This window comes from Salvia hispanica, chromosome 1, assembly GCF_023119035.1.
Source record: "Salvia hispanica cultivar TCC Black 2014 chromosome 1, UniMelb_Shisp_WGS_1.0, whole genome shotgun sequence".
NCBI classification, from domain to species: domain Eukaryota; kingdom Viridiplantae; phylum Streptophyta; class Magnoliopsida; order Lamiales; family Lamiaceae; genus Salvia; species Salvia hispanica.
In genome coordinates, this window is record NC_062965.1 from 46,491,473 (window position 1) to 46,518,211 (window position 26,739).

The 26,739-nt window shown below is 36.3% G+C and overlaps 3 protein-coding genes across 4 annotated transcripts; 2 read left to right on the plus strand and 1 right to left on the minus strand.

Annotated features, from left to right (window-relative positions):
- Window positions 1–408: 408 nt before the first annotated feature.
- Window positions 409–14,042, plus strand: LOC125221848 (clustered mitochondria protein-like). 2 transcript variants are annotated; one of them, XM_048124144.1, is made up of 29 exons: window positions 409–550; window positions 1,136–1,357; window positions 2,335–2,396; window positions 2,574–2,763; window positions 2,862–3,002; window positions 3,122–3,278; window positions 3,393–3,586; window positions 3,690–3,791; window positions 4,068–4,203; window positions 4,301–4,429; window positions 4,859–5,252; window positions 5,570–5,674; window positions 6,105–6,223; window positions 6,616–6,724; window positions 6,816–6,962; window positions 8,716–8,850; window positions 8,926–9,096; window positions 9,264–9,350; window positions 9,580–9,714; window positions 10,059–10,214; window positions 10,300–10,368; window positions 10,824–10,982; window positions 11,311–11,367; window positions 11,452–11,492; window positions 11,659–11,778; window positions 12,446–12,755; window positions 12,853–12,960; window positions 13,071–13,142; window positions 13,459–14,042. In XM_048124144.1, exons 2-29 carry the CDS (start codon window positions 1,144–1,146, stop codon window positions 13,879–13,881), a joined length of 4,242 nt encoding a protein of 1,413 aa, XP_047980101.1. In that variant the 5' UTR covers window positions 409–550; window positions 1,136–1,143; the 3' UTR covers window positions 13,882–14,042. The 2 variants fall into 2 exon arrangements, with proteins under 2 accessions (XP_047980101.1, XP_047980111.1); XM_048124154.1 differs by having other exon boundaries at window positions 8,722–8,850.
- A 1,684-nt stretch (window positions 14,043–15,726) lies between these two features.
- Window positions 15,727–22,472, plus strand: LOC125222249 (chaperone protein dnaJ GFA2, mitochondrial-like). The gene is made up of 18 exons (XM_048124766.1): window positions 15,727–15,881; window positions 15,970–16,063; window positions 16,157–16,234; window positions 16,513–16,595; window positions 16,678–16,761; window positions 16,856–16,894; window positions 17,393–17,488; window positions 18,698–18,742; window positions 18,818–18,905; window positions 19,088–19,152; window positions 19,296–19,370; window positions 19,934–20,006; window positions 20,744–20,835; window positions 20,930–21,001; window positions 21,369–21,425; window positions 21,675–21,723; window positions 21,872–21,938; window positions 22,084–22,472. The coding sequence occupies exons 1-18, from the start codon at window positions 15,807–15,809 to the stop codon at window positions 22,196–22,198; spliced, it is 1,347 nt and encodes a 448-aa protein (XP_047980723.1). The 5' UTR covers window positions 15,727–15,806; the 3' UTR covers window positions 22,199–22,472.
- Window positions 22,473–23,658: 1,186 nt separating this feature from the next.
- On the minus strand, window positions 23,659–25,305 carry LOC125222301 ((-)-isopiperitenone reductase-like). The gene is made up of 3 exons (XM_048124830.1): window positions 25,047–25,305; window positions 24,305–24,600; window positions 23,659–24,240 (listed from the first exon to the last, which is right to left on the minus strand). The coding sequence occupies exons 2-3, from the start codon at window positions 24,569–24,571 to the stop codon at window positions 23,737–23,739; spliced, it is 771 nt and encodes a 256-aa protein (XP_047980787.1). The 5' UTR covers window positions 24,572–24,600; window positions 25,047–25,305; the 3' UTR covers window positions 23,659–23,736.
- Between the last annotated feature and the right edge of the window lie 1,434 nt (window positions 25,306–26,739).

Consider the following 26,739-nt stretch of genomic DNA (forward strand, 5'->3'; position numbering starts at 1 on the left):
TGTCTAACCCGATAAAGTTTCGATTCTATTTATCCACACCTAACAAAGTTGAAACTCGAATTCAGTGACCTGAGGCTTGATGGGCTGACTCGATTAATATCTCTACAATAGTACCGAATCACATATGGTTATTATTATAGTATTTTGAAATATAAATTCAATTCCATTTATTAAAGAGAAAACAATTTAGAAAGGAAGGCTGGAAATTGAATGGGTCAACGTAACACTACAATCAATGAATTTAATAATATTATAATTACAATTTCATTTGCTTATATCTATGCATTTTGCACATGATTGGCAAAAATCAAAACAAATAAGTAAATGCCAGATGAGCTTGCCAATTATAGAAATTATAAAAAGATTAAAAATTATAAATTTGTTCAAGAAATTAGAATCCGCCGTCTCTCACATACACTCGCTACATTTCATTTCCCTAATTTCATAAAGGTTAAACCTCAGCCACCAGCCAAAACCCTCTGCCATCAACTCACTGTTTACTGGTTTTGTCAATCCATTGAGCTTTCGATTCTCCCCCCTTCTTGGATTGGTAATACTCCTATTCAATACAATATAGATTACTCCTTAGTTAGTATCTGTAAATCTCCAACTACAAATCTTTTTATCCGTATATAATTATTATTGCTTTATTGATTTGCATTAAATTTTTCGATGTTTGGATTTGGATTGAGGTTTGTGGTTTGCTATCTTCAGCTTGGAGTTACACGTGCTTTTTGCCTTTTTTTGTCCGTATTATTATTTGTATTTCATCTATTCGATCCTGCAATCTTCTCAAAATGGTTTATTTTTATCGCTTGTGGATCATATTTGCCGCTGCCGCGAACATCATTGAGAATTAATCAGTTTCCTTAGTGCTTTGACTCTGAAATTTGCCCATTTTTGTAATGTTAGAATGTATCCTGTGTTGTGCTGTATGCATGGATGACCAAGGCCATGAATAATAACATTAGGCTGTAGAAGAAAGACCCGATTTTTTTTTCCTTTGGTAGTTTAGTCATCTATATACATGTTACATGTGTTTGTTTTCATTGGGAATCTCATAAGTTGCTGTTACAACTTACATGTGAGCTTAGCATTTACTTTCCTAATACTAGTGCGTATTTCCTGATGTAAGGGTCAAAGATGGCGGGAAAGTCGAATAGGGGAAAGAACCGTAAAGGGTCGCAGCAGAGTGCTGAGAATCCATCAGAACCGCCCATCTCTTCGGATGCTCCAATAAATGGTAGCTCCCCTGCTTCAGAGGCCAATGGAGATAAAAGCTTGAGTGAATCATTAGAAACAAAGCCGGAGGTGAAGGAACATGATAACACATCAGAGCAGCATCAAACGAAGCAAGGTGGAACCCTTTCTGTGTTTTAAGTCATCAGTTGTTATCTGTAGTTTCACTTTCTCTTGCCCTCCTTAAGAAGTAATGCCGATAAAAAGAATCTTAGAGAAGAGAAATTTCTACACAACCTCATTGAAAATTTCAGTTCTTTAATTACTTCCCAGCAGTTTTAAATTGAATTAAACCCAAATATTTCCTGATGGTCTATCAGACAGCTGCACAAAATATATGAACTGGAAGGCTGCAGCATGGCTCTGATTATGATCTATGCTCAGATTTAACTATACACTGTTTCTGCACCTTCAGTGGCAGCTATGTGGAGCAGTTTGTTCTACTACTGAATTATGCTGGTCTTGGCAACGTGATTTATACTGTGATTATGATAATGTAAATACTCAATGATATTCTAGCGTGTAAAATCCCAAAATGACCACCCTCTTTTCTCTTAGCCTCTGCGGACTGCTACTGAGTTTCTGAACTTGGAAGTCTCAATTTGATTTAGTACTTTAGTAGTAAAATAGAATATTCCTATAAGTAGTATACCATGTTTATAAGGTGTGAGTATCTGTTGAACTAACCCTAGAAGTATAACCTTGCTGAGGGAAGGCTAGCAGTTTTTGTTTCTGTTCCTTTTGTCTGTTTTGCTTATGGCATAGAATTGACTGTATCCTGAGTCTTTTCTCATTCATAGATTTTCTTTATTGATTGTCTTTTGCATTTTTTTTTGGTATTTTTTCTAAAATTAGAGACTGGCATTTATACCTCTAATTGGCTTGGTAGAACTGTCTGTTGAATTGGTTGGTTCCTTATGATTTTTATTCTTTAGATTGACTTATGATTTTCTTCTCTAGATTTAGAATGCACCTGAATGGTAATCTCAATTCTGCAAATTGCACAAGTGCAAACACGAAGAATACACATGGACTAACATTTCACGAATCTACGTGGCAGTTTATGCTAAATGATTATTTTTCCTTCCATTGCAGCTGAGGTTCACCTATATCCTGTTCCTGTGAAAACACAAGGAGGAGAGAAGCTTGAGCTGCAGGTAAGCTGAGATTGCCAATTCAAAAGATATTTGGATATGGTTTAGAGATCTAGTTTTCGTTCTATGCAGCACCACTGGGATTTCCTACTCAATGATCATCTGATATGAAGATCTATTTCTACTTTGTTCTCTTATTTGAATATCGGTATCATTGACTCGGTCAATGGGCTTTTACAGTTAAGCCCTGGAGATTCTGTAATGGATGTGAGGCAGTTTCTTCTTGATGCCCCAGAGACATGTTTTATGACTTGCTATGACTTGTTACTGCACACAAAGGAAGGTTCTGTTCACCATCTAGAAGATTACAACGAGATCTCCGAGGTTGCTGATATTACTTCTGGGAGCTGCTTCTTGGAAATGGTTGCTGGTATGTTTAACACACTCTAGTCAGTTGTTGCAAGCAGATACTCAATTAGTGAGACTAATTCTTGACGTGCATGTGTGTTTGTGCCTTTCCCTCTGTAGCATTATATGATGATCGATCCATCAGAGCTCATGTTCATCGAACTAGAGACCTACTTTCTCTTTCAACCTTACATTCTTCGTTATCGACAACACTTGCACTACAGCATGACACAGGTCGAAACACAGCTAATACTAAAGCAGGTTTGTATTTGTTTCAAGATATAGTCCTCTTTTCTTTTATCTAGTTGAGTTATTTTTTATGTAAATGTGAATTTTGCTTTGGAGCACTTGTAACTTCTTTCACCTATTTCTATGTATAGATACTGTGAAAGCTGAAGTGCCAGAACTTGATAATTTGGATTTTATGGAGAATGTTACCAGTTCACTTACTAGTTTGTTGTCATCTCCTTCCAAAGAGATCAAATGTGTTGAAAGTATTGTTTTCTCTTCATTTAATCCACCTCCAAGCTACAGAAGGTTGTTTAACTCATCATTTTTATATATTTATGACTTGATATTCTGTATCTTCATTGTTTTGCTTTATATGTTGGTTGAAGTTTTTTGTTCCTAATTTCTATATCTGATTATCAGGCTTTCTGGAGACTTGATTTATTTGGACGTGGTAACACTGGAAGGAAATAAATATTGCATTACAGGAACAACAAAAAGTTTCTATGTTAACTCCAGCACTGAGAATATTCTTGACCCAAGGCCAAACAGAGCTGCTTCAGAAGCTACAACCCTTGTTGGTCTTTTGCAAAAGATTAGTCCTAAGTTCAAAAAAGGTAACAAGTATATATGGTATCCAACTAGCTTACTATTTTTGCTCACAAATGTAAGAATCATCTTTCTTGTTATAAATCACTCATGTTGTCTTTTGTTCTGAAGCTTTCCGTGAAATCTTGGAGAGAAAGGCCTTGGCACATCCCTTTGAGAATGTTCAGTCTCTGTTGCCACCACATACATGGCTTGGCCTGTATCCTGTCCCTGGTTAGTACAAGTGATACCTTACCACAATGTATAAAAATATATCACATAAGTAGCATTTAGTCATCATCATATGCTTGCATTTGTGAGGTGCTACATTTAGTCATTTCTTTTATTCAATTTGTATATCTCCCTAACGTAGCTGTCTTCCTCAGGATTTAACAGTTTGTCAATCTTCAAATCTTTTGTATTCCTTAATTCCTTCTTTCCCTATTTTTTTTTCTTCCATCCCTATTTCTATTATATCTGATAACTGCTCATGGATGGTTTTGTATTCAGAACACAAACGTGATGCAGCCAGAGCAGAAAACTCTCTGACACTTTCTTTTGGAAGTGAGTTGATCGGCATGCAGAGAGATTGGAATGAAGAGCTGCAGGCTTGCCGGGAGTTCCCCCATGCTACCCATCAGGAGAGGTATACCTTTTATATCTTTATAGTTTATACATCTATTGCCAGTCAGGGTATCCTCAGTGTAAACTCATCATATAATATTGGTGTACTTATATTGCAGGATCCTGAGAGATAGAGCTCTTTATAAAGTTACTTCTGATTTTGTTGATGCGGCAACTAGCGGTGCTATTGGAGTGATTAGCAGATGCATTCCACCTATTAATCCAACAGATCCGGAATGCTTTCATATGTCAGTAAGCCGATAAATATTGATTTTTTCAATGTTTCAATTTTATTGACATATGTTTTACTTTTTGTGAAACTTGCCTGTTCTTCTAGATTTACTCTTGGATATGCCATCCACTTCTCTGGCTTTGTGGCTAATCATTGACATTTATTATTGTTTTCATTGATAATGTGACCAAAATCAGCAAATGAACACTCAAGTTTAGCTGTTTAGGTATCAATGGGACACTTGAACAGTATGCATTATCCTTCTTATGTTTGCTTGCTGTATTTTTCCTCTACCTATGCGTAGTGAACTCCTCCCCTGTCTCTGTAACTTAAGCGACAATGCCCCAGACCACCATATTTTTGAAATTATCTCTCTTGCAACTTCTTAGTAATGTCTTAGTCTATAGTTGTGTTAATCTAATGTTTGGTTTTTATTGGTTTTCAGGTATGTCCACAACAACATATTCTTCAGTTTTGCTATTGATGCGGACCTTGAGGAGTTGTCCCAAAGGCGGCCGTCAGAAGAGCTCCATAAAGCTGAAAGCACAGCCCAATGTCAGACTTATTCTGATAAAAATGAGGAGATTCTATCACAAGCAGCGTTGAGTGAATCAACTGTGGGTGGATCTTCTGTTCCACATGCAGGAACTGTAAATGGCACTGAGGCATCCCCTGATGTGCCTGCAGAGACTCCGTTGGCTGAAAGTGAGCAAGCCACATATGCAAGTGCTAATAATGATTTAAAAGGCACAAAGGCCTTCCAGGAAGCTAATGTTCCTGGGTTATACAGTCTTGCTATGGCCATTATTGATTACAGAGGTCACAGGGTGGTAGCACAGGTGTGGTGCTAAGACCTATTTTCTAACATAAGACATGGATTATTTGAATTTTGGATTTGGATGTGACGATGAGCAGAGTAAAGTTTCTGTTCTGCTATGATGATGGTGGAAAAATTTAGATCTATTATTAAATGTGTTAAAGATTTTCTACTGTATGGTTTATTGTAGTGACATCATTATTATGTCCTTTCGTTTGTATGATTGATCTTATGTGTTAGACCGAAGGATCAGCTGGTACATTTTTCATGTGTCAGTATTAATCTCAGTTAACTGCGATTTTTTTTACTTAATGCATATAATTTTACTCTTCTTGCCAGAGTGTTTTGCCCGGAATTCTCCAAGGCGATAAATCAGACTCCCTTCTATATGGTTCTGTTGACAATGGCAAGACAATTTGCTGGAGTGAAGATTTTCATACCAAGGTAGAAATGAGAAATAGGAGTATTTGGTAAAGAGATATTTCTTCTCCTTCTCCAGAAACTTCTATTTTGTTACTTTTGAACGCTCTGAGAAAATCACCCAAGTTACACATGTGTGCATTATCTTCTATTTACTTATCTTTTGCCCCTCCCCCCCCCCTCAAAATCCTTTAGGCTGGAGAAAAAGTATAACATTAAAAGACTATTAAATTTTCTAGCTGATGATTGGATGCGTTACCTTTCCTTACGTGGGTGCTTTAATAGACATTGTGGCAGTAGTTCCTGCAACCACATCTTAGACTTGTTATCGGTGAACTGCGCTTGATTTCTTTGAATTCTGTATTAAATCTTTCAAAAGGAATTAATATTTACTACATTTTTAAGTGCCGCATTCTTCTAATTTGATTGGTTGATTTTCTTTACCATTTTTCAGGTTCTGGAAGCTTCTAAACGACTTCATCTGAAGGAGCACACTGTACTTGATGGGTCTGGTAATGCTGTCAAGCTAGCTGCTCCAGTTGAGTGTAAGGGCATTGTTGGCAGTGATGACAGGTAACTCGGGAATTCAGATTGTTTTGCAAATTCTCTCATTAGTCTTGTTGAATATCTTCTTTATTATTTGGCCTGTCATGTTTACTAGAAATCACTCTGTATTTAGTAATGGAGGTTTTTTCAAGCAGACATTCTTTAAATATATCGCCCTGCATTCCTGCTTCCTTCTTGGTTGAAATAGTAGATAAGTTTTGTTAGAGGTAAAAAGTGTCTCCCGATCTCAATTTATGATCCTTGTTAAGTGCTACTTCCCTGTAGAACCAGAGACACAAATTTTCCTAAATTTAGCTCTTTCTTTGAGCTGTTATTCCAAGTAGTAATTACTGTGAACATGCAACTTTTGATCTATTTTGTCTTAAAATTTTATACTGTTTTAAATTGTGCTATGCCAGGCACTACCTTCTGGATTTGATGAGGGTCACTCCCCGTGATGCAAACTACAATGGACCTGGTTCCAGATTTTGTATTTTGAGGCCTGAACTTATAACTGCGTTTTGCCATGTAAGACTTTGCTTTCCACTCTAATATCAGTGCAGAAAGGGTTTTGAATAATCTATATTCTCATACTATCCTTTCCTTTATGCATGAAAAGGCTGAGGCAGGTGAGAAGTCAAGCCCTGGGTGTGAATCACAAGAAGAGAATCCTGTTGCTTCTGATTCTTCGGGTGCTGATAATGGTGACGAATCTGTGAAATCGGAGGAAAATGCTGAATCAGCAACAACTGATTCACAGTTACAGGTGATCATTTTGAAAAATATCGTCTAGATGCTGACTGAAACATAGCTTTTACAAGATGTGATTCAGCTGTGGAAATTGATTTAGTCCCAAGTTGGTTGTATTAATCTACTATAAATTGACATTGCTTGCCCGTATTCTGAATGTGCATAGTTTAGCATTTCTACCATGATAAGCAGCCATATATCCTGTGGGGAATATTTGTGTGCCCTTAGATCTTGTTTGTTTGTCTAGATAGGGGTTAATAGATCTGTTTAGATGCTTCGTAATTATATTTTGCCCAAGTTATGAAAACCCAGAGAAATTGGAATGGCCTGACATCCATTTTTCATGCATGCGTTTGATTCCATAATCCATATCAGTATATCGCACGTCCAGGGTGTGTTATGCAATTAAAATTATAAATACAAAATGTAATTCATTTTTTACTTTTCTAATTTACCCTTTATGAAATTTGTACATGCTTGCATAAGTTGGAGCTGGAAACTTTTACAAATTTGTAATTTATGAAATTAAGAATACAAGCCCTTTGTCAAATGAGTAGGGGTGGGTCGATACGATATATCGTATCAAAAACGTTGTATCGTGTTTCGTATCGAAAATATCGTTATCATATCGAAAGTTTCGATATATCGTAAGATCGATACGATATATCGAAATATCGTTATCGTATCGAATACCTGTATATCGAAAAATATAATTTCAAAACTAAAAAATAACACAAAAATTAATAAAACTTCAACACAATAAAATAAATAGTGTTCTTATTAGGGTTTCATATATATATTTTCTAAATATATGAATGAATTAAATGGATTTATATATATTTATAATTTTAAACTTCAATATGTATTGAATTTCAATATGTTTCAATATATACGATATATATCGTATATTCGATATATCGAAAATATCGATATGTATCGTATATTCGATATAAAACGATATATCGCGATATAAGGAAATTCATATCGTTATCGTATTGAAAACTTACGATACGATACTGTATCGTATCGAAAATTACGATATACCAAAAATTTGATAATTTTTCGATATTTTTCAATACGATACGAGCGATATATCATTTTTTCGATATTTTTCCCCAGCCCTACAAATGAGTATATTGGAGTTTTGCTTTTATCCTCTATGTTTTTGTTGCTCTAAATTATAAAAGGATTGAGTCGTGTAATAAATTACTCCCTCCGTCCCAAGGTATTAGACCAACTTTCCTTTTTGGGATGTCCCAACATATTAGACTCATTTCCCTTTTTAGCAAAAAGCATCTATCTTATTTTATTCTCCACCTACTTTTTTCTCTCTTCTCTCCCCTACTTTGTCCCTCTCTCATACTTTACTCTCTCCACTTTAACTATTTAAATATCAATTCCTTAAACCATGTGCCCAAAAGAAGTGAGTCTAATACTCCGGGACGGAGGGAGTAATATATTGGATGTCACTATTTTTCTTAACGGAGACTAGTTTAGGCTGTTTAATTTTTCTTGAAGTAACACTTTTTCCTATGTTGACTAAGATGGCCCTGATATTTGCCACTTCAAACAAATTGAGAAGGGGTGACCACTACAACAATTATTGGGATTTGAACTGTTCACACTTGTTGCTGTCACAAACTAGAATATTGTGCATAACATGAAATGATGAAATATTTGTAGCTGACACCTGCTTTGGTACCAGTTACTCTCAGCCTATTAGGCTCTCTGTTTTGCTTGCTTGTTTACGCTTATTGACCACATTTTAGTCACAGGATGCCGTAGATGGTGAAAAGCCGAATATTGACGAATGTGGTTGTCACTTCAATGGAAAAGATGCAACCAAGGAGATTCTGTTCAATCCTAATGTCTTTACTGAATTCAAGCTATCTGGGAATCCAGAGGTAGCTTATTTGATCCTTCAAACTTGCCCCATCCCCTACACATTTGGTATTTTGTTAAAATTTTCACCATTCCAGGAGATAGCTGCAGACGAAGAAAATGTGCGGAAAGCAAGTTTATATCTAAAAGATGTTGCCTTGCCTAAATTCATACATGATCTTTGCACCCTTGAAGTTTCACCTATGGATGGACAAACTTTGACAGAAGCACTTCATGCACATGGCATTAATGTTCGGTATATCGGACGGGTATGACCATAAAATGAACTATAATCCCTTTTTCATATTGCATCCCCTTATATTCTGTAACTGAAGCTGGATCTTATGTTCTTTTGTACCGATTCAGAAGGCTATTTATTATTATACCTGTGTCACTTTGTCTACTCAATGAGGCTATCTTTTGATTGGTGTTGCAGGTAGCTGAGGGGACTAGGCATATGCCTCATTTGTGGGATCTTTGTTCCAATGAGGTCGTCGTCAGATCTGCTAAGCATGTTATTAAGGTGACTAACAAACTCTACACATGCACTGGTCAGTTTGTCAAGTAGTACTAGTAGTTGAAGCTGGTATTTACAGTTAGTTTTCTGGTTTCTTTTGTGTCTCTACTTGAATATGTGGCAGTATGGGCATTCTTTTAGTGCTTTATTACAAGATTGTCAGAAGAAACTATCTGCTATATTATGTGCACTCTGTCGGGCATTACATTAAGTTGCCTTCTACTATGATATGCAGGATGCTTTAAGAGACACAGCAGATCATGATATCGGGCATGCTGTTGCACATTATTTGAACTGTTTTGCTGGAAAAGTTCAGGGTGTGTCTGCCAAAGGTGTTGCAAACAGTACACACACCAAAAACCACAAAAAGGTATAAATGCGATTTAATGCTTTAATTTGAATATCTTGTTGAACTCTTTTCTTTTTATTCTACATTGATATTCTGCTTTGTCGGCAAGCTCAGATTTCATATGCATTTTCTTCTTCTTTAGTCTTCTGGTTTAGTTGTACAATTTCATAGATTCATAATAGTTTCAATTGACAACACAAGAAAACATCCTTGCATTGGATTTAGAAAGATCTTTGTAAACATATGAACTGAGGAAGATGAATGTCACTCTCATCATGTCGAAATTTCATTCTGATGTTGAACAAACTGAATCTTTACTATTCTATTTGGTGCCAGGCTGACATTTATACTATATTTATTTACAGGGTCAATCAGGTCATCATGCTTCAGGAAAATCTTCCAAAGCACAAGCTAAGTCAAAAAGTGGAGACTATATGAAAAAAAAGCAGTCCTTGTTTTTGAGCTTTACCTCGGATAGTTTATGGGCTGACATTCAGGAATTTGCAAAACTCAAGTACCAGGTTTCTTGTGATATCATTTGACTTCATTTATATTCTTTGTTGGTAAAAAGTATGTCTTTATTTTGTTGCACGCTATCTTCTTCAGTTTGAGTTACCGGAGGATGCAAGGAACCAGGTGAAGAAAATTTCAGTAATACGAAATCTTTGCCAAAAGGTAATCTTTTATCGAGTAAACTCTGAAAACCTAACTTTAACATTCTTCATAGAAGATAATATAGTCTCCCTACGTGTAATTTTAGCTTAGTGTTGTAATATATTACCATGATTGCACAAATGAATAGGCACTCTAATTTGCTGGTTTTTTTGAACTGCTATTAATGTGGGTATCTAGGGGACTGACTATTTGGAAGGTTCTCTGCCTTCTCTTATTATTCTGTCTAAGATGTGAAAGCAGCCATGATAATCAGGGTATTGCATGTGCTGGGAGGAATTTCATCTTCTATTATATCCATTTCTGTTCAGTTCCTATTCACATGTCTTCTCTTAATGGCATAATATGGCATTCAGTTGATAAAAAATAATTGCTGTCTTCCTTAAGTGTTGTTGGGATTAAGTTCATTTTGGTAGTAGGTTGTTTGCATTCATTACATATTTTACCTCTGTGATCAGGTTGGATTGACCATTACTGCTCGCAAGTATGATTTTGGTGCTGCCACACCTTTCCAAGTTTCAGATATACTGAATATGCAACCGGTGGTAAAATATTTTATTCCAATCAGTTCAGAAGCCAAAGATCTGGTTGAAAAGGGCAAAGTTCAATTGTCAGAGGTATGCTACCAAGATTTCTTACATGGACAATTGGGTTTAATAGCATCTCAATTGCCATGTAATCATAGATGCATCTATCGTTGCTGTTGAGCGTAGTAATCCTTTAGAAATAGTGTGTTTACTCAGAATAATCTCAAATTCAAATAGATTGGGAAGTATGCTAGTACAATGATTCATTTTTTAACTGCTTGGAATACTATTATGGATGTTTTATGTTTATCTGTGGGGACCATTTCCAATATTGCTTGCTAATTTAATCTCCGAATATTGCAAATTTTGATCAAGAATTTATTCTCATTATATTAATGATGTTTCATTGCTTTGTCAGGGAATGCTTAGCGAGGCATATGTGCTATTTTCGGAGGCTTTCACAATTCTTCAGCAGGTCCGATATATATTATCAGTCTTTCTATGATCTCTCAGTGTTCTTTCTTAGAATGGATAACCAATTTCAGATACAAAACTGCAGGTGACGGGTCCAATGCATCGAGAGGTTGCAAATTGTTGCAGGTAGTTAACTGATAGTACTTGCTTATAGATTAATTTTGTGATTATTGCTTTACCTGTCCTTAACATTCAATGTGGTACTGGGGGCGGCTTGATAGCTGACTTCAAATAATCTGATTTGTCACTTTATAAGTTGGTTAATTAATTTTCTGCACACCTTTGTTTTCAGATACTTGGCCATGGTCTTGTATCACGCTGGAGACATGGCTGGAGCGATACTGCAACAGCACAAGGAACTTATAATAAATGAACGCTGCCTTGGATTAGGCCACCCTGATACAGCTCACAGGTACAAATCATTCCTCTTATTCCTATCGTATTTTTTGTGCTCTAGTTTTATTGTCCGTACTTGATATCTAGGCTTAATTTCATGCATCATAATGTAGTATTTTATTGATGACTAAAGTCCAAAAATTGGTCCCATATATTTGCTCAAAAAAACTTTTTGGTACTATACAATAAATTTTGGTTCATATTTAATGGTTTCATAAAAAATTAGCCATAAACTGCGTTTTAAAGTCCAAAATTGGTCCCGTACATTTGCACAAAACACCTATTTGGTCTTACACATTTTAAGCATGTTAGCTACTTAGGTTTTGGTCCTAGACAATATGTTTTGGTCTATATTTAACTCATCAATTAGGTCGAAACGTGGTTAACCATTTATTTTTTACAGAACCGTTGAATACGTACCAAAACATATTGTTTAGGACAAGAAGCTTAACACACCTAATGTATAGGACCAAATTTTTTTTTTGGAAATGTATGGGACCAAATTTGGACTTGTAGTCTTTATTGATTTACACTGAGATTGACTAAAATAAATTTCCATATTTTGTGGGGTCTTGTTTTCATGCGTGTCTATTATTATCATCTTTGGAAGTTTCTCTAGTGGTGGGGTGCTCTTATGCACCTTTAATCTGCTGTCATCCATGCTCACATGGTGGTCTCTGCAGTTACGGGAACATGGCTCTCTTTTACCATGGTCTGAACCAAACAGAGCTTGCATTGCGTCATATGTCACGGGCATTGCTTCTTTTAAGTTTGTCATCTGGCCCAGATCACCCTGATGTTGCTGCTACATTCATAAATGTCGCCATGATGTACCAAGATATTGGGAAAATGGATACAGCCCTTAGATACTTGCAAGAAGCTCTGAAAAAGAATGAACGACTGCTAGGAGAGGAACATATTCAGACTGCTGTGTGTTACCATGCTTTGGCAATTGCATTCAACTGTATGGGAGCATTTAAGCTTTGTCACCAGGTATGTGCCGACTGCCAAAGATTGATATCTGTAGGACCATTTGATGCGTTGAAGTGTAAGAACATTCCTTAATAATATTTGATCTTTTATATGGCAGCACGAAAAGAAAACATATGATATTCTTCTCAAACAACTTGGTGAGGACGACTCTAGGACGAAGGACTCTCAGAACTGGATGAACACTTTCAAAATGCGTGAACTGCAAGTAATGATCTATTCTAGTTTATTCTGGAAGTCATTTGATTTATTTGTTTTTATTAGCCAATTTGATATCCTTACCTTTCGAGTGAACATAAAATATTTTTTGTATTACAGGCTAATGCGCAAAAGCAGAAAGGACAGGCTTTGGATCCAACTTCTGCACAGAAGGCTATTGATATGATTAAGGTATTCATAATTGTCACTTTGTAAAAAGAAAAATTTACTTCTAACCTCCTATGAAAAGAATCATCTTGAGAGAGAATTCTTTTTTACTTTACTTTTTTCAGAAAGAAGATCAGATTCCTATTATTGAACTTGAGGCAAATATTATGTATCTGTCATTATCTCTTGGATCTTGACCATTATCTACCAGAATTTTAGGAAGCAAAACAAGTTATAGAATTTTTTTATTTCTGGGGCAAAACAGTTTTTTTGCATTATTGAGAGCACATACATACAAGCATTTATTATGATTATACTGAGACATTATCTGTAATGTCAGGCACATCCAGACTTGTTACAAGCATTTCAAGCAGCTGCAGTTGCTGGGAGTTCTAGTAATACTAGTGTTGTTGGAAAGAAATCTTTAAATGGTGCGAGGGGTTTGGATGAAAGAGCGAAGAAGAAAGCAGCAGCAAAGGCTCTTTTAGTAAGTAGGCATGGTAGTCCTGCACAGGCTTCACTGCCAATCTCTAACATCATAAACCCAGGAGCGCCGCCTCCTCCTGAGGTTGCTGTAAACGAGGCCACTAATGGAGGGAAGAAAGAATCTGACGAATCCTCAAATGGAGTGCTAGGTCATGAAGCCAAGCCAGGTCAGCAAGATCAGGCTCCGGTTGGATTAGGCACGGGATTGGCTGCTCTAGACGCCAAGAAGCGGAAATCAAAATCCAAAGGGAAAGCGAAAGCCGAGTTATCTAACTGAGCCTGGCTGCATTTAGGTTCTTTTTTGTTAGGTGTAGGTTTTGGTCAGTCTGAATTACAATTGAGTTATACATTCTGCATTGAAGCGTGATTAGTTTACGGCTACATTCGGTACTCTTCCAAAGTTGTTTTAATAAGCGTGCTATGAGAATTTTGCATCTAGAGAGTATTTCTCTGCAGTTGATTCAGAAATGTAGGTATTTACATGTAGTTCACATCTGCAGTTGATCAAAATTGATGAGAATTTAAATTGAATTTCATTTCTCTCTTTTGTACATGTACTTCTATATATTTTAATTTTGCATTGAGCTATTTCAGCGTAAAATGAATTATTGAATCTATATAATGAATTACTCCCTCCGTCCTACAATAATTGTCACTCTTATTATGGGCACGAGTTTTGCGAGTTTTAAGAAAGGTAAATAAAAGTTGGTTGAAAAAGTTAGTGGAATGTGGGACTCACTTTTTATATTGGTTTTATAATAAAATATGAGTGAAGTGAGTTAGTGGAAAGTGAGACCTATTTACTGTAAAAATGAAGTGTGACAATTATTATGGGATGGATCGAAATAGAAAAGAGTGACAATTATTGAGGGACGGAAACGGATCACCAAAAATAGCTACCCCCTCCGTCCCATAGAAATATGTCATATTTCTTTTTTGTATGTCTCATACAAATAGTCCATATTAGACCTGCCCAAGGTTTACCGAACCGACGGTTAAAACCGAAACCGTAACCGCCAGTTACGGTTCCGAACAGAAACCGTCGATTTTTGAACCGTGGTTCGATTCAGGTTAAAAAACTTTTTGAACCGAAATTGTGTCGGAACCGCAGGTTTCGGACGGTTCCAAACCGAAACCGCGAAAAACTGTTGGAAAATCGTGAAATCAAGCCGGAACAGTAAAAAAACCGGCGATTCGTAACCGTGAAAATCCGTAAAAAACTGCTGGTTCGGAACCGTAACCGCAAAACACCCTCGCGGTTCAATTCCGGTTCAACAATTTCTAAAATCGGAACCGGCGGTTCCGAACCGTAACCTCCGGTTCCTGAACTGTGAGCACCTCTAGTCCATATCAATTTATGATAATATTTTTCTCCTTCTCTTTACTTATTATTTATGGGCACCACTATTCATTACACAATTTCAAATACTTTTTCTCCTTATTTCTTACTTTACCAATTATGTATTAAAACCAAATGGCCTATTTCATGGGACAGAGGGAGTACATGTTTTCACTTGTAATGCCATGATTCCATCTAAACAATTTATCTAGACTTTGTGTGTATTTGAATCGGTAGATAGGAACATTTAAAGGGTTTTTATTGGTCCAATCTAGTGTTTGAATTGCCATATAATAAGGGTATATAACTATCAACAAAAATTCAGTGATAGCCATAAAATGTCAATCTTAAATTACTAATATAGCTTTCAAATTCAATATACTATAAAAAATAGTTAGAGAATAGTTTTAGAATTTCCCACTATAAAGTTTATAACATATCAAATATATATTATTAAATACTATAGATAATATACATCAGTTTAAACACCATAAATAGAATTAGAAAACCAAGAAAAACATTGTTGCAAAATGACTGATCTCTTATTAAAATAAAATATGAACTCCAATTCAAAAATACCAGTAGTGGATCTCCTACTCTAACAATGGTGTACCATTCCTACAACACTCACAATAATATAAAATAATTAGGAATATACACCATTGTTAGAGCAGGAGATGCGTTTCGATTCCAATCTAATCTTAGTCATTTTTTTTGGGTTAACACAAATGATATGACTTATGTAATAAGAAACGAGTCATATAAATATATAATTTATTATTTTAGAGGTTTAGGGTTTATCGAGGGTTTTAGGGAATTTACAGAACATCTCTTTTCGGTTTCGCAGTATCAACTATCAAGCAATGGCGCGATTCCAAGTCCACCGTCTCGCCCACCGCTCCCTCTCTTGCTTTCTCCTCCGCTACTCGCATTCACATGTACTATAGCTAATAGCTATACGTTTATTTACGCGGCTGCTTTAGCGCATCGACAATTCATATCTGTGTTATTCTAAAATGGTTGCAGTTGTGTGATTCGATCTTGAATGGCGCGTGCAGGAGTTTCAGCACCTCGCGGTCCTATCAATCCAGTGTTCTTTCAAATTCCAAATTAGGAAATGGTACCTCAAATTTGTATGAGCAATTCCTTCATTGTTTTTTTCTCCATCCTTGAATTAAGTGAACCGGATGCACTTTGTTTCTATGGAATACAGTGGGCAGCGAGAATTATTGGCTGAAGCTCCGATTTTTCAATAATTATTTGGGTGCAGCGAGATCAATTCACAGCACTGGTAATTTCTCTCTTTCCCCTTATTCTACTTTGCTTTTGGGACTGGGATTTTGTTATGTGGTTTGCCAATTAAGTTCATTGTACAATCGTGTGAATATACACGATGTTGATCTTCTATAGTAACATGTATGGCAAGTGAACCGAACAAAGGAGAAAATATACTAGAATCTTGTTTATACATACGCATATACATGTGCTCACATCTCACTGTCAAAAAGCTTAATGCTCACCTATATTCCTTTTCCCCTTCTTGTTGTTCTAATGTTCTTTTCTGGTCAGCTCAATTGTCTAGAGATTATTATGATTTACTTGGAGTTAGTAAAAGTGCAACTGCTCCAGAAATCAAGAAAGCTTATTATGGGGTATGCTATTGTTCTGTCATGTTTATCCCAAAAACTGTCTGTCCAAGTGTTCCCAACCTATACGATTTATTTGATCGTGCAGCTTGCAAAGAAGTTACATCCAGATACAAATAAGGATGATCCAGAAGCTGAAAAGAAATTCCAAGAAGTTCAGAAAGCATATGAGGTATGTGATCGGGTTACGATTTTGCCCTGGTAAAACTCCCCGATGATATACTTTTCCTGTGTTTAATTGTGTTATTCGGTCCCACTCTTCATAGGTCTTGAAAGATGAAGTAAAGCGGCAGCAATATGACCAGGTGTACATCTCGGCTTATAGTTCCAAGAATTTGAATTGTGTATTTTGAGATCATGCATATGCATGCTATACCATGGTGTAAAAGGAATTTCACTTGAATTAACAGTGTCATTGTACTTCTTAAAAATACATAACGTCATCTGAACATCACAATGATCGTCTTTCATGTTTATTTGACTTGTGAGGATGATTTATGAAAAGGCCATAAATATGTGATCGCAAGCTCTTTTTGTTTCAATTAATACATCCTACTTGAGCTCTAGAGAATATAATCTAGAGCTTTAATATGAACTAGGTGAAGAAACGTATAAACTGAACGAATTTCAAAGTGCCTAGTGATATTTTTAAACCTGGACCTGTAGGAAAAAATAGTCTGATTTGACTACTTATGATTAATATAAGGAAGTTGATTTTGCTTGATTCGCTGGTTTTCCGCAAGCATCATGTATGTTAGTCTTATCTCAATCTAAATTTTCTGCCATAACCTTTTTGTTAACAGCTTGGGCATGAAGCTTTTGAACATGCTGGTAATGGTGAAGGTCCTGGGTTCGATCCATTTGGAGATTCTTTCCATGATATATTCAAAAACTCTGATGTAAGTGTGAGGTTATATCTGTACTCCCTGCTGGTGCTGATAGATACAACAATTGAATATTTATGAATGGTTTAATGAGTACCCTTCTAATAACTAGTGGGAGGGTGTGCGGCAAAACTTATATATTGATGCTATGCAGTGAAGTAGCTTGTTTAGAAAAGGTGGTAGCTAATGCCATATTGACATGCAAAAATGTTAAAGTAGCTTGTTTAGGAATGTTAGTAACTATTGTAAGGTGCTGTGGTGGAAAAGGAAGAGACATTCTAATTGGAGACGTATTTTTGGTGGAGCCTTTACACAGTTTGTTCTTCATTATCTTTATCATTTTGTTTGTCTGCTTTTGCTACTTCACTAATTCGAAAAAGTTTCATTTTCTAGCCTCAAACAAAGTATCTGATCATGAAGTTAAGGTCTGTTTGCTACATTTGAATCAGAGAATGATATTAGATATGCATGTTATATAATATTTTAATCGTGTTATTAGATATGCTTACTAACATAATGTGTATCTGCTTAAAAGATCAAAGTCCATGAGAATGGAAGTGCTTGACATCCATTTCAAAGTTTAGTTTTGAATCTATTACTAGACTAAATTACCCTTCGTCAATAATATATGCATGTGTGCACCACTGCACCTCTACTAACATAGTGGGTTGACTTATAAATGATTATAATGAAAGATAATGTAGAGCACTAGCAATGTAATAAAGAGTAATAGAATATTAATGCACTGAACCAAAAAGTGGATTAAGCATCCCTATAAGTGTGGGCAACATATGTCTTTTAAAAAGAATTGCATGTGCTTATATTTGTGTTTTAAGAGGAAATGTAATGAGAAAATTTATTGGAGAATGTCTGTATAAGTATATGGAAAGTGTAGCGGAGAACATTATGTTCTTTTGTTTAGATTTTGAGAGAACAAATTGGAAAGGAATAGGGGATGGAGAACAATATCGAATGAGGCCTGAGTTTACGTCAAGTTCTGATTTAGTAGTATTGTGATGTGATGGCTAGCTATGGCGTTGTTAGGCTATATATTTTTAATATCTTGATGTGTTATTAGAACTATGGGCACATATCAAACTGGCAGTAGCGTCCTAGCCTATTGGCTTACTGAACTAACACATTATTGTTGACTTAGGGGCTGTGTATTAGTGTCATCTTCTCAATACTATTAACTAACTGCGGCATACCTTGTTTGGATATCAGATTTTCAACATCTTCAATAGGGACATGGGTGGCGAGGATGTGAAGGTTAGGAGTTGCTTCCATTGCTTATGTTGTATTCTCAATGGATTAGTTCTCACAATTTCTATACACTGACTACAGGCTTCGATTGAACTTTCCTTTATGGAAGCCGTCCAGGGTTGCACCAAAACAATGTCAATCATGACGGATTTGGGTTGCAATACTTGTGGTACTGTGATACATGTTTCCTCAAGGCTCAAACCAAAATTATTCAAAATCAATACACTTTCTGTGTACATTAATTTATTATTTTGTCCAAACTTATGTGTCACTTGGTTAAATATTACACTGAGGGAATATGCAATTTACTCTGATAATTCTTCTATTATTCTAACAGTAGATCATTATTAGGTGGAACTGGTGTTCCTCCAGGGACCAAGCCACAAACTTGTAAACGCTGTAGAGGTTCTGGCATGGTGAGTACCTTATATCACCACTAGGAGTTTTTTAACTCATTCCCCAACCTCCTGTGCTTGTCTAGGTTGTGTGCAACTTTTTTTTGGCATAGCATGAGTCTTTGTTCGATTGATTAAACCTACATATTGGTTTTCCTTGACAGGTTGTATCCCAAGCTGGGCATGTAACACTACAATCTACTTGTCCGAACTGTGGAGGAACTGGAAAAATTGTATCGGTATGTAGTTTTTACATTCCAGTATATGCTACTGGTTGCTTGAATATCTTCATGTGGACAGTGAATAGACAAAAGTAGATGACTGTCAAGTTAGCTATCACAAACTAATTGCTAACTGAATGGTAATTGCGTCTACTTAAGAGTGGTCGGGGGAAATATCAGTGGTTGATCGGCATGGAATCTCCTCCTAGGAATCAGACTCATCCTTGTTAAAGAAAGCTGGTTACCAAAGCACATTGAAGTAAAGACTTTGGGTGCATAATTAAACTCTATTAGCCACATTATGTGCATCTTTAGGATGCGAAAGTTTTGAACATGCATTTATTTCTGAAAACTGATTGTTAGAAACTCATGCTTTTAAAGTAATTGCTGATGAAGCATTAAGCACACTCTAGTAGCTTTGCTCCAAAGAGGGAATACTTGACAACACATTAATTTGTTAAAGGAAGTTCTTGCATTAGTTTGTGGCTTGTAAAACTAGTTAGTTTTCTGAATTGGATATTCAAAAATACTTACTATGTTCTGATGGTTACTATAAATTTGCTTTTTTGCTGTTGCCACAGAGCTTATGCAAGTCTTGCAAGGGTAGGCGGGTAGTCAGAGGCACAAAAACTGTGAAGTTGAATGTCATGGCAGGTCAGTTGATACAGAATTTGTTCTTGTTGTATGTTCTATTTGGTTACTTAGTTTGTGGGTGTGTTATAACAACTTCAGCTGTTCCCGGAAATTTTGACATTAAAACATTTGACGACCTCAATCTCAAAAGAATTTTTTAAGAAAAAGAAAATATTTTTTAGTAGCAGGGAAGATATGTTTTAGCTTCGTAATAATTTCACTCCATCCATTTACTCTACTCTTATCAATTATTGATGTTTGGTTTCGTATAGGATCCCTTAACCCTAAACCCTACCTGAACCATTTTCCTTGAAATGATAAGTCCTCGCTGCATTGTTGAAATTTCTTATGTGTGTGTTTGTGGTGGGAGGGGGAAGTGGTTCAAATAAAAACTTTTGTGAGAATGTAACAATTCTTGCATACCGAATCTATAAAATAACTGCAGGACCTATAAGTAATTCACAGTATTTGCTGAGTGTAGAGTTTAGTGCAGTTATTTTATAGATTAAGCAGTTACTTTATAAGTTCTCATATTCTCACTATAAAAAGTTTTTTATTCAAACCAAGCCCTATGTGTGTGTGTGTGTGTGTATTGAACTCTCAGGGGTCATGACACTTGAGGATGGACTGGTTGTGGACGGTTAGTGTTTAAAGGAATAATAGGAAAAATGATTTCGGAATTAAATGGTTTGAAAACTTTATTAATTTTGTGCAAGATCTGTTCTGGAGTACTGTATGTTAATGATCTGCATATGCAGGGGTGGGCCATGATGAGACTATTAAGATGCCGAGAAGTGGGGGAGTGGATCCTGACGGAAATCAGCATGGTGATCTTTATGTTAAGATCAAGGTTACATAATTAGATTCATAGTGTGTGTTTGTTTCAAGTGGCTTAAATTTGATTGATAGTTACACTCAGTTGTCATGGTGGATGTATTTTACAGGTCAGAGAAGACCCAGTATTTCGTAGAGAAGGTGCCGATATCCATGTCGATGCAACATTGAGCATCACTCAGGTATTACTAATTGAATTTGAGTCTGACATCATCTAATAAACAAGCTTACAATGAAGTTAGGTCTGCAATCATAACATTCTAAAGATAGAGAGCCAGTAAGCTGAATTTAGTTTTTGTATCGCTGCTTCCAGCAACCATTTCATGCTTGTTTCCCATTCCTATCTGATGAGCATGTGCCCTAACCTGACAAATGGGCCACTTTAAAATATTGTTTAATATTTTTCAAACTGGGTTGGTAGACAAATGACTTTAACAGGAAATATTGTTCGATTAAGTTTGTTTGTGTTTGGGAATGAAATACTGATGGTTGTTTGGATGTCTCTTTTTTCATGAGTGCATCCTTTATCTTGTTTCCTCCTATTTTCAGGCAATTTTGGGAGGAATGATCCGGGTTCCAACTCTGACTGGAGAAGTTGTCGTAAAGGTTTGTTTAAATTTCTTCCTTCTAAAGTAAACAAGTAGTAAGTACAAAAAAGGAACATAGTCTAGCAACTCGGTTCCATAGTTTATTTTTTCGTGTGCTTTTCCTCTCCTGATGTCTGGGTCGGATGGATGGTCTGTGGTTCAGTAGTTTCTTGTATCAGAGATGTGCTACAATCTATTAATTAACCTTCCGTACTTGTCATTCTTCTACTGAAGTTGACTATCTCTTTTTGTTCCTAACCATCTGTAGGTACGCCCTGGCACTCAACCTGGACAGAAGGTTGTTTTGAAGAAAAAAGGTAAAATTTCTCCTGTGAAAGTGTTTCTTGGTTTACATAATTAGTTTTCAGCATTTTATTGTGATTTATTTCAATTATTAGCACTCGCAGAATCTTTACATTCCTGAACTCTTAAATGTGCAATAACATTCCTCAATGTGTTGTGCAGGGATCAAAGTAAGAAACTCGTTTTCTCTTGGAGATGAATACGTCCACTTTAAAGTTAGCATTCCAACGTAAGTACCCAAAACTAGACCAAGTTCTATGCTATTACTCTTGCTGCTACTTGTCCTGTTCTCACAATTTCGTAGATTGGATTGTGTCATGGTTACTTCATAATAAAAATTTCTCACAATTGACACTTCTCTATTCTTTTATCAGAAACTTGACCGAAAGGCAACGTCAATTGGTGGAGGAGCTAGCTAAGGAAGAGCGAGGAAAAGATGATAAAGAAGACGAAGATGATAAAGAAGAGGCAGCTGTTGCAAGTGCTTGAGTTCTATCTTATATTTGTTGTGAGAAAAAGAAACTGCAGAGCCTCGTCAGTTGTGGAGGTGCAATTGTTTTTTAATTGAAAAGCTTATTTATATATATAACTTTCTTCAAGATCATATTTATCAGTGTTGGATTAGCTCATGAATTTTGTAAATATTCATTACTCAGCTGGGAAAATTTTGATGTTTGTTTATGTAGTCTTTAGAGGCTGATGTAACCCCCTAAAATTCATTCAATAATTCCCAATGTATTGATTAATGATATTTCGATTCTAACTTTTATGTGATTAACTGTGTTCATATTTCAAAGTCCAATCGTGTCAACCATCCCAACTGGGTCTACAATTCAGACACCTAATTTGGACAATTCCTATACTTATTTATCCTTGTACTTGTTGTGAGGTTTTTCCTAAAATAAAAATAAAATCCTTCCATATCTGCAGTTCAAGAGAATGTCTTTAACTACAAATACAAATTTTAAATCTCCAAAATGAAGCTTTTCAATAGTACGCCATCAGCTTTTTCTACCTCTTCAGAACACTCCGAGAAAATTAAATAAAAAGTTAGTTGGATTAGAAGATAATTTAATTATAGCAGCATTCACATCTGCACAAATCTTCAGATAGCATCGTGCAACAGTTATAGAGCTGTTACAATATGTTTAAAGACATCTATAAAAGCTTAAGGAAAACAACAAAAAGGAGAGGAATCTGATTCAACCTGGCGATTATAGCGAAACCCTTGTTTTGGAGCTCTTTGAATCATAACGGGCTGCCAAAGCCAAAACCAGAGATACTTAACGTTGCAGAATTCCCAAAACTTTGTTTTGCTGTGGAAATTGTGGCAATATTAGTGTGATGCAACCATTGAAAAGGCATTGGGATGTGATCGGAAGCGGATGCTCTCAAATTTGAACAACAATTTGAACAACAATTTGAACAACAATTGACAAAGCTTCGACACAAGAGTTGGCTTTGTTTCATCAAAACTTGTCTTTGAAGGAACAAATTTGTACCATGTTACTGATTCTGATTGAGATTTAACACCAGTAGCAATCCCCAATAAAAAGAGACAAATTTGTTCCTTCAAAGCCATGTATTGAAAAAGCAAAACTAACTTCTTATGTCAAACCTTTGTCGATCGTTGTTCAAATTTGAGAGGATATTTTGCGATCACATACCAATACGTTCTCAACAACTGCGACACACTAATATCGACACAAAGTTTGCAAGCAGAGCAAAATTTTGGAGATTCTACGACGGCAAAGTAACGTACTCTTGCAGCCAATAATGATTCGGAGAGCTCCAAAGCTTTGCGATGATTGCCACGTTGAATCAAATTCCTCTTCCTCCTGTAGTTTTTCTTCAGCCTTTTTTTGTAGATGTGTTTAGTCGTGTACTTACCCCATCTCACGACTTTTCTTTGCTAGCAGATCATTTTTTACATGTGAGAGGAACCGGAATGATTCAAATTCCTTTCTCTATATAATATTTACTTTTTCATATTTCCTTAATCAACGACAATGTAAGTAAGTAAATATTTAACTTATAAAATCAGTGTGCTTCTTAGCCAACACTTTAGTGTACGCATTCAATGTTGCTTTAGAGAGTTGATACGCCACACCATCAATCAGCCACTTGTTCTCCTCCAATCTCCCCTCTTTGAAATCAATGAGGAATTCTCGCACCACCTCATCAATGCTCTCTTCTGTCAGCCCCGCCTCGTTGCTCAACACAGCTTTTGCACGCTCGTTCCGCAAGAAGTTAAGGTGGCCACTTAAGGAGGAGACATTGACAATAGTTGGTGAATCAGATAGTTGGAGGAGAGGAATAAAGGCTTCTGTCACTCTCTTTACACCGTAGAAGTTTGCTTGCATGACCTCTTCTGCAGCCTCGTATGTCTGGATCATGGTTCCACTTGCTTTCAGCTGCAGCGGCGGCGTCTCAGCCTTTGAGGTAGCAAAGACAGCAGCAGCCATTGCTTCTATCGCCTCTTGAAGACTTGAAACATCTCCCTCCACTCCTGATACGCCTGCATTGTTCACCTGGACAAAAATTGCTTTCAAAATGAATATGAAGGATACATGGTGTTTATTGATACAATGATACCAGAATGTCAAGCCTCCCATATTTTGTGGTGAGGAATTGGGCAGCAGCAGCGATGCTTGCAGAATCGACAACATTGAGTTGTTGAAAAACCACATAATCAGAGAGGCCAGAGTCCTTGAGGGATTGCACTGCTTCAATGCCTCTCTTCTCATCCCTTGAAGTTAATATCACAGTAATTCCTTTGGAAGCTAACTGCTTACAGATCTCCAAACCGATTCCTTTGTTCCCACCGGTGACTAATGCATACCTGCTACCTGCCTCCGCCATTGATACTGAGATTGATATTTTGTTTTTTGCTATGCGGACCAACACATGTAGTTAAAGGAAATGGGTGAGGCTGACTCCATTCACGAGATTAGGCATAGCTCGCAAAAACTCACAAGTACAGTGGGAACCTATATTATCTAGGGACCTATATAGTAATAGACTAAACTATGTTTGTGTTCTTGAACCGTGAACACACACAAACTTCGGAAAAAAAAAATAGGGAATATTAATTTTGGTCGGTAACATCTGAAAAATATTTTTCGAGGTCCATTAACTTCAATTAATATCGTCTGCGCTACATTTTCATTGTTTTAAACTTTTTCTAGACAAAAATACCCTCAATGCCATGAATGGCATTTCACCACCATTTTCATTTTTAAATTTTTTTTTGTGTTATCAAATAAAATAAAATAAATTAAATAGAACACCAAAACATACTTAATTTAATAAAAAAAAGCTACAAAGGAAGGATCACCAGTGAAGGAACCGCCCAAGGAACATCGAAGTTTCTTTGCGATATGTTGGAAACCACCGGTATTCACTTTTTGATTTCTAGAAAGAGCTGTAAATGAGATGAGAAGAGACTGGACTGAAGGAGTGATGAAATGAGGTGAAAAACTGAGTATTTATAGAGTGGAAATACTATAACAAATCAAAATGACAGTGCAGGAAAATCGGCAGAACCCACCGCAATAGCGCCAATCGGAGTCGAGGAAATCACGGAGCCACGATGACCGCCAAACCCTTGGTCCGGCGTCACAATGTTTTTTAGGGAGTACGACTGTAATAGCGCTGATAAATCCACTGATTGGGTGGGCCGGGTTTATAGGCGCTACTACAAGTGCCCTTACTATAAATCTATAATGTGTTAAAGCAAAGAATAAATCAGCCGCCCACCATTCATCGTAGTAGAGTATTTAGAACGCATTTATTGGTGTAAGTTCCTATAATTCCAATTCTCAACGTAGTTGGTGAGTCTTAAATATCACTATAAATACTAGGCTGATGGGCACCGATAAAGACTGGCAAAAATTACAAAGTACAAGTCTTCTTCCAATATGTGCCCTTGACAAAGCTCGTTTCATGCATGTGTTATGTGATAAAACTACATCCAATTCTGTAATCTAACATGCAATTGTGAGCCAGGTGTGTGTAAATTCCGCCGTAATTAGAAAATGAACGGATCAACTGGGCGGAAAGGCGGAACAAGAGGAATGAAGTAGAAACTGCTGTGCTGAGTGTTAGAGTTTGTATACTAGAGCTGTCAATTAGTTTAGGCTTACTCATCCCAGCGCGGCTCAAGTCCAATATCGTGGGCCTAAGCCCAACCCATAAGATGGGATGGGCCTAGATAAGAATTTATGAAACAAAACTTAGTCCAACACAATCCGCTCCACTTGTGGGCATGTGAATGTGTTGGGTAAGGCTCTAATCTGTATGGCCTAAGGTGGGCCTGGGGGCGGGCAGCCTATTTGACAATTCTATGTCCAATAGATGATGCTGACAACGCCGAAATCGTCAACTGTGTGACAATGACTTGATATTCGTATTGAATTTGCGAAATGGAGTAAGAATTTAAAAACATTGATACATCATGATTTATTATGGAACTTGACCATTTGATATGGTTTAAGGGGTAAAATAGCAATTTTAATTTTTTTACTTTATTTTTAATCTTTATAATTTTATTTATGATACTTTTTGAGTTTCTAGTGTTTTAAAACTATATATAAATAGTGAATTTTAATCTTCTACCGTCGGTTTTGAATGAATGTTATTAGTAATAAAATTTTGGGGTTAAAAGACTAGGATATTTGTGTTTTTATTCTTTCATTATTAGATCATTCCTGTGACGCGTATCAGAATGATGGTGTGTATTGGGCAGATGATGTTGGTATATAAAACACAAGTATACAATATATGCTTGGATAATACTATGGCAATGTAGTATTTGCACATTTTTAAATATATATACTTAATACAACAAATATTTTGATTCTTGAATATAAGCATGTAATAGTAGTAGTTTTTATTATAGGGAGCTTTATTATAATGGTGATGCCAAGTCTTCCACACACAGACAATATCCATCAAGTAGCAACACCATACGCATCCTTGTCATAAAAGAAGGCAAGAATAATGTAGATAAGAGTTGATAAATAGTAATG

What these genes read in the sequence shown, in the direction of transcription:
- LOC125221848 (XM_048124144.1), top strand. Translation starts at nt 1,144, where the DNA reads ATGGCGGGAAAGTCGAATAGGGGAAAGAACCGTAAAGGGTCGCAGCAG. An exon ending in GAGAGAAGCTTGAGCTGCAG is followed by an intron (nt 2,397 to 2,573) that starts GTAAGCTGAGAT and finishes GGGCTTTTACAG; the next exon opens with TTAAGCCCTGGAGATTCTGT. An exon ending in CATGCTACCCATCAGGAGAG is followed by an intron (nt 4,204 to 4,300) that starts GTATACCTTTTA and finishes CTTATATTGCAG; the next exon opens with GATCCTGAGAGATAGAGCTC.
- LOC125222249 (XM_048124766.1), top strand. Translation starts at nt 15,807, where the DNA reads ATGGCGCGATTCCAAGTCCACCGTCTCGCCCACCGCTCCCTCTCTTGC. An exon ending in ATATATTCAAAAACTCTGAT is followed by an intron (nt 17,489 to 18,697) that starts GTAAGTGTGAGG and finishes TTTGGATATCAG; the next exon opens with ATTTTCAACATCTTCAATAG. An exon ending in CTGGAGAAGTTGTCGTAAAG is followed by an intron (nt 21,426 to 21,674) that starts GTTTGTTTAAAT and finishes AACCATCTGTAG; the next exon opens with GTACGCCCTGGCACTCAACC.
- LOC125222301 (XM_048124830.1), bottom strand. Translation starts at nt 24,571, where the DNA reads ATGGCGGAGGCAGGTAGCAGGTATGCATTAGTCACCGGTGGGAACAAA. An exon ending in ATGGGAGGCTTGACATTCTG is followed by an intron (nt 24,241 to 24,304) that starts GTATCATTGTAT and finishes ATTTTTGTCCAG; the next exon opens with GTGAACAATGCAGGCGTATC.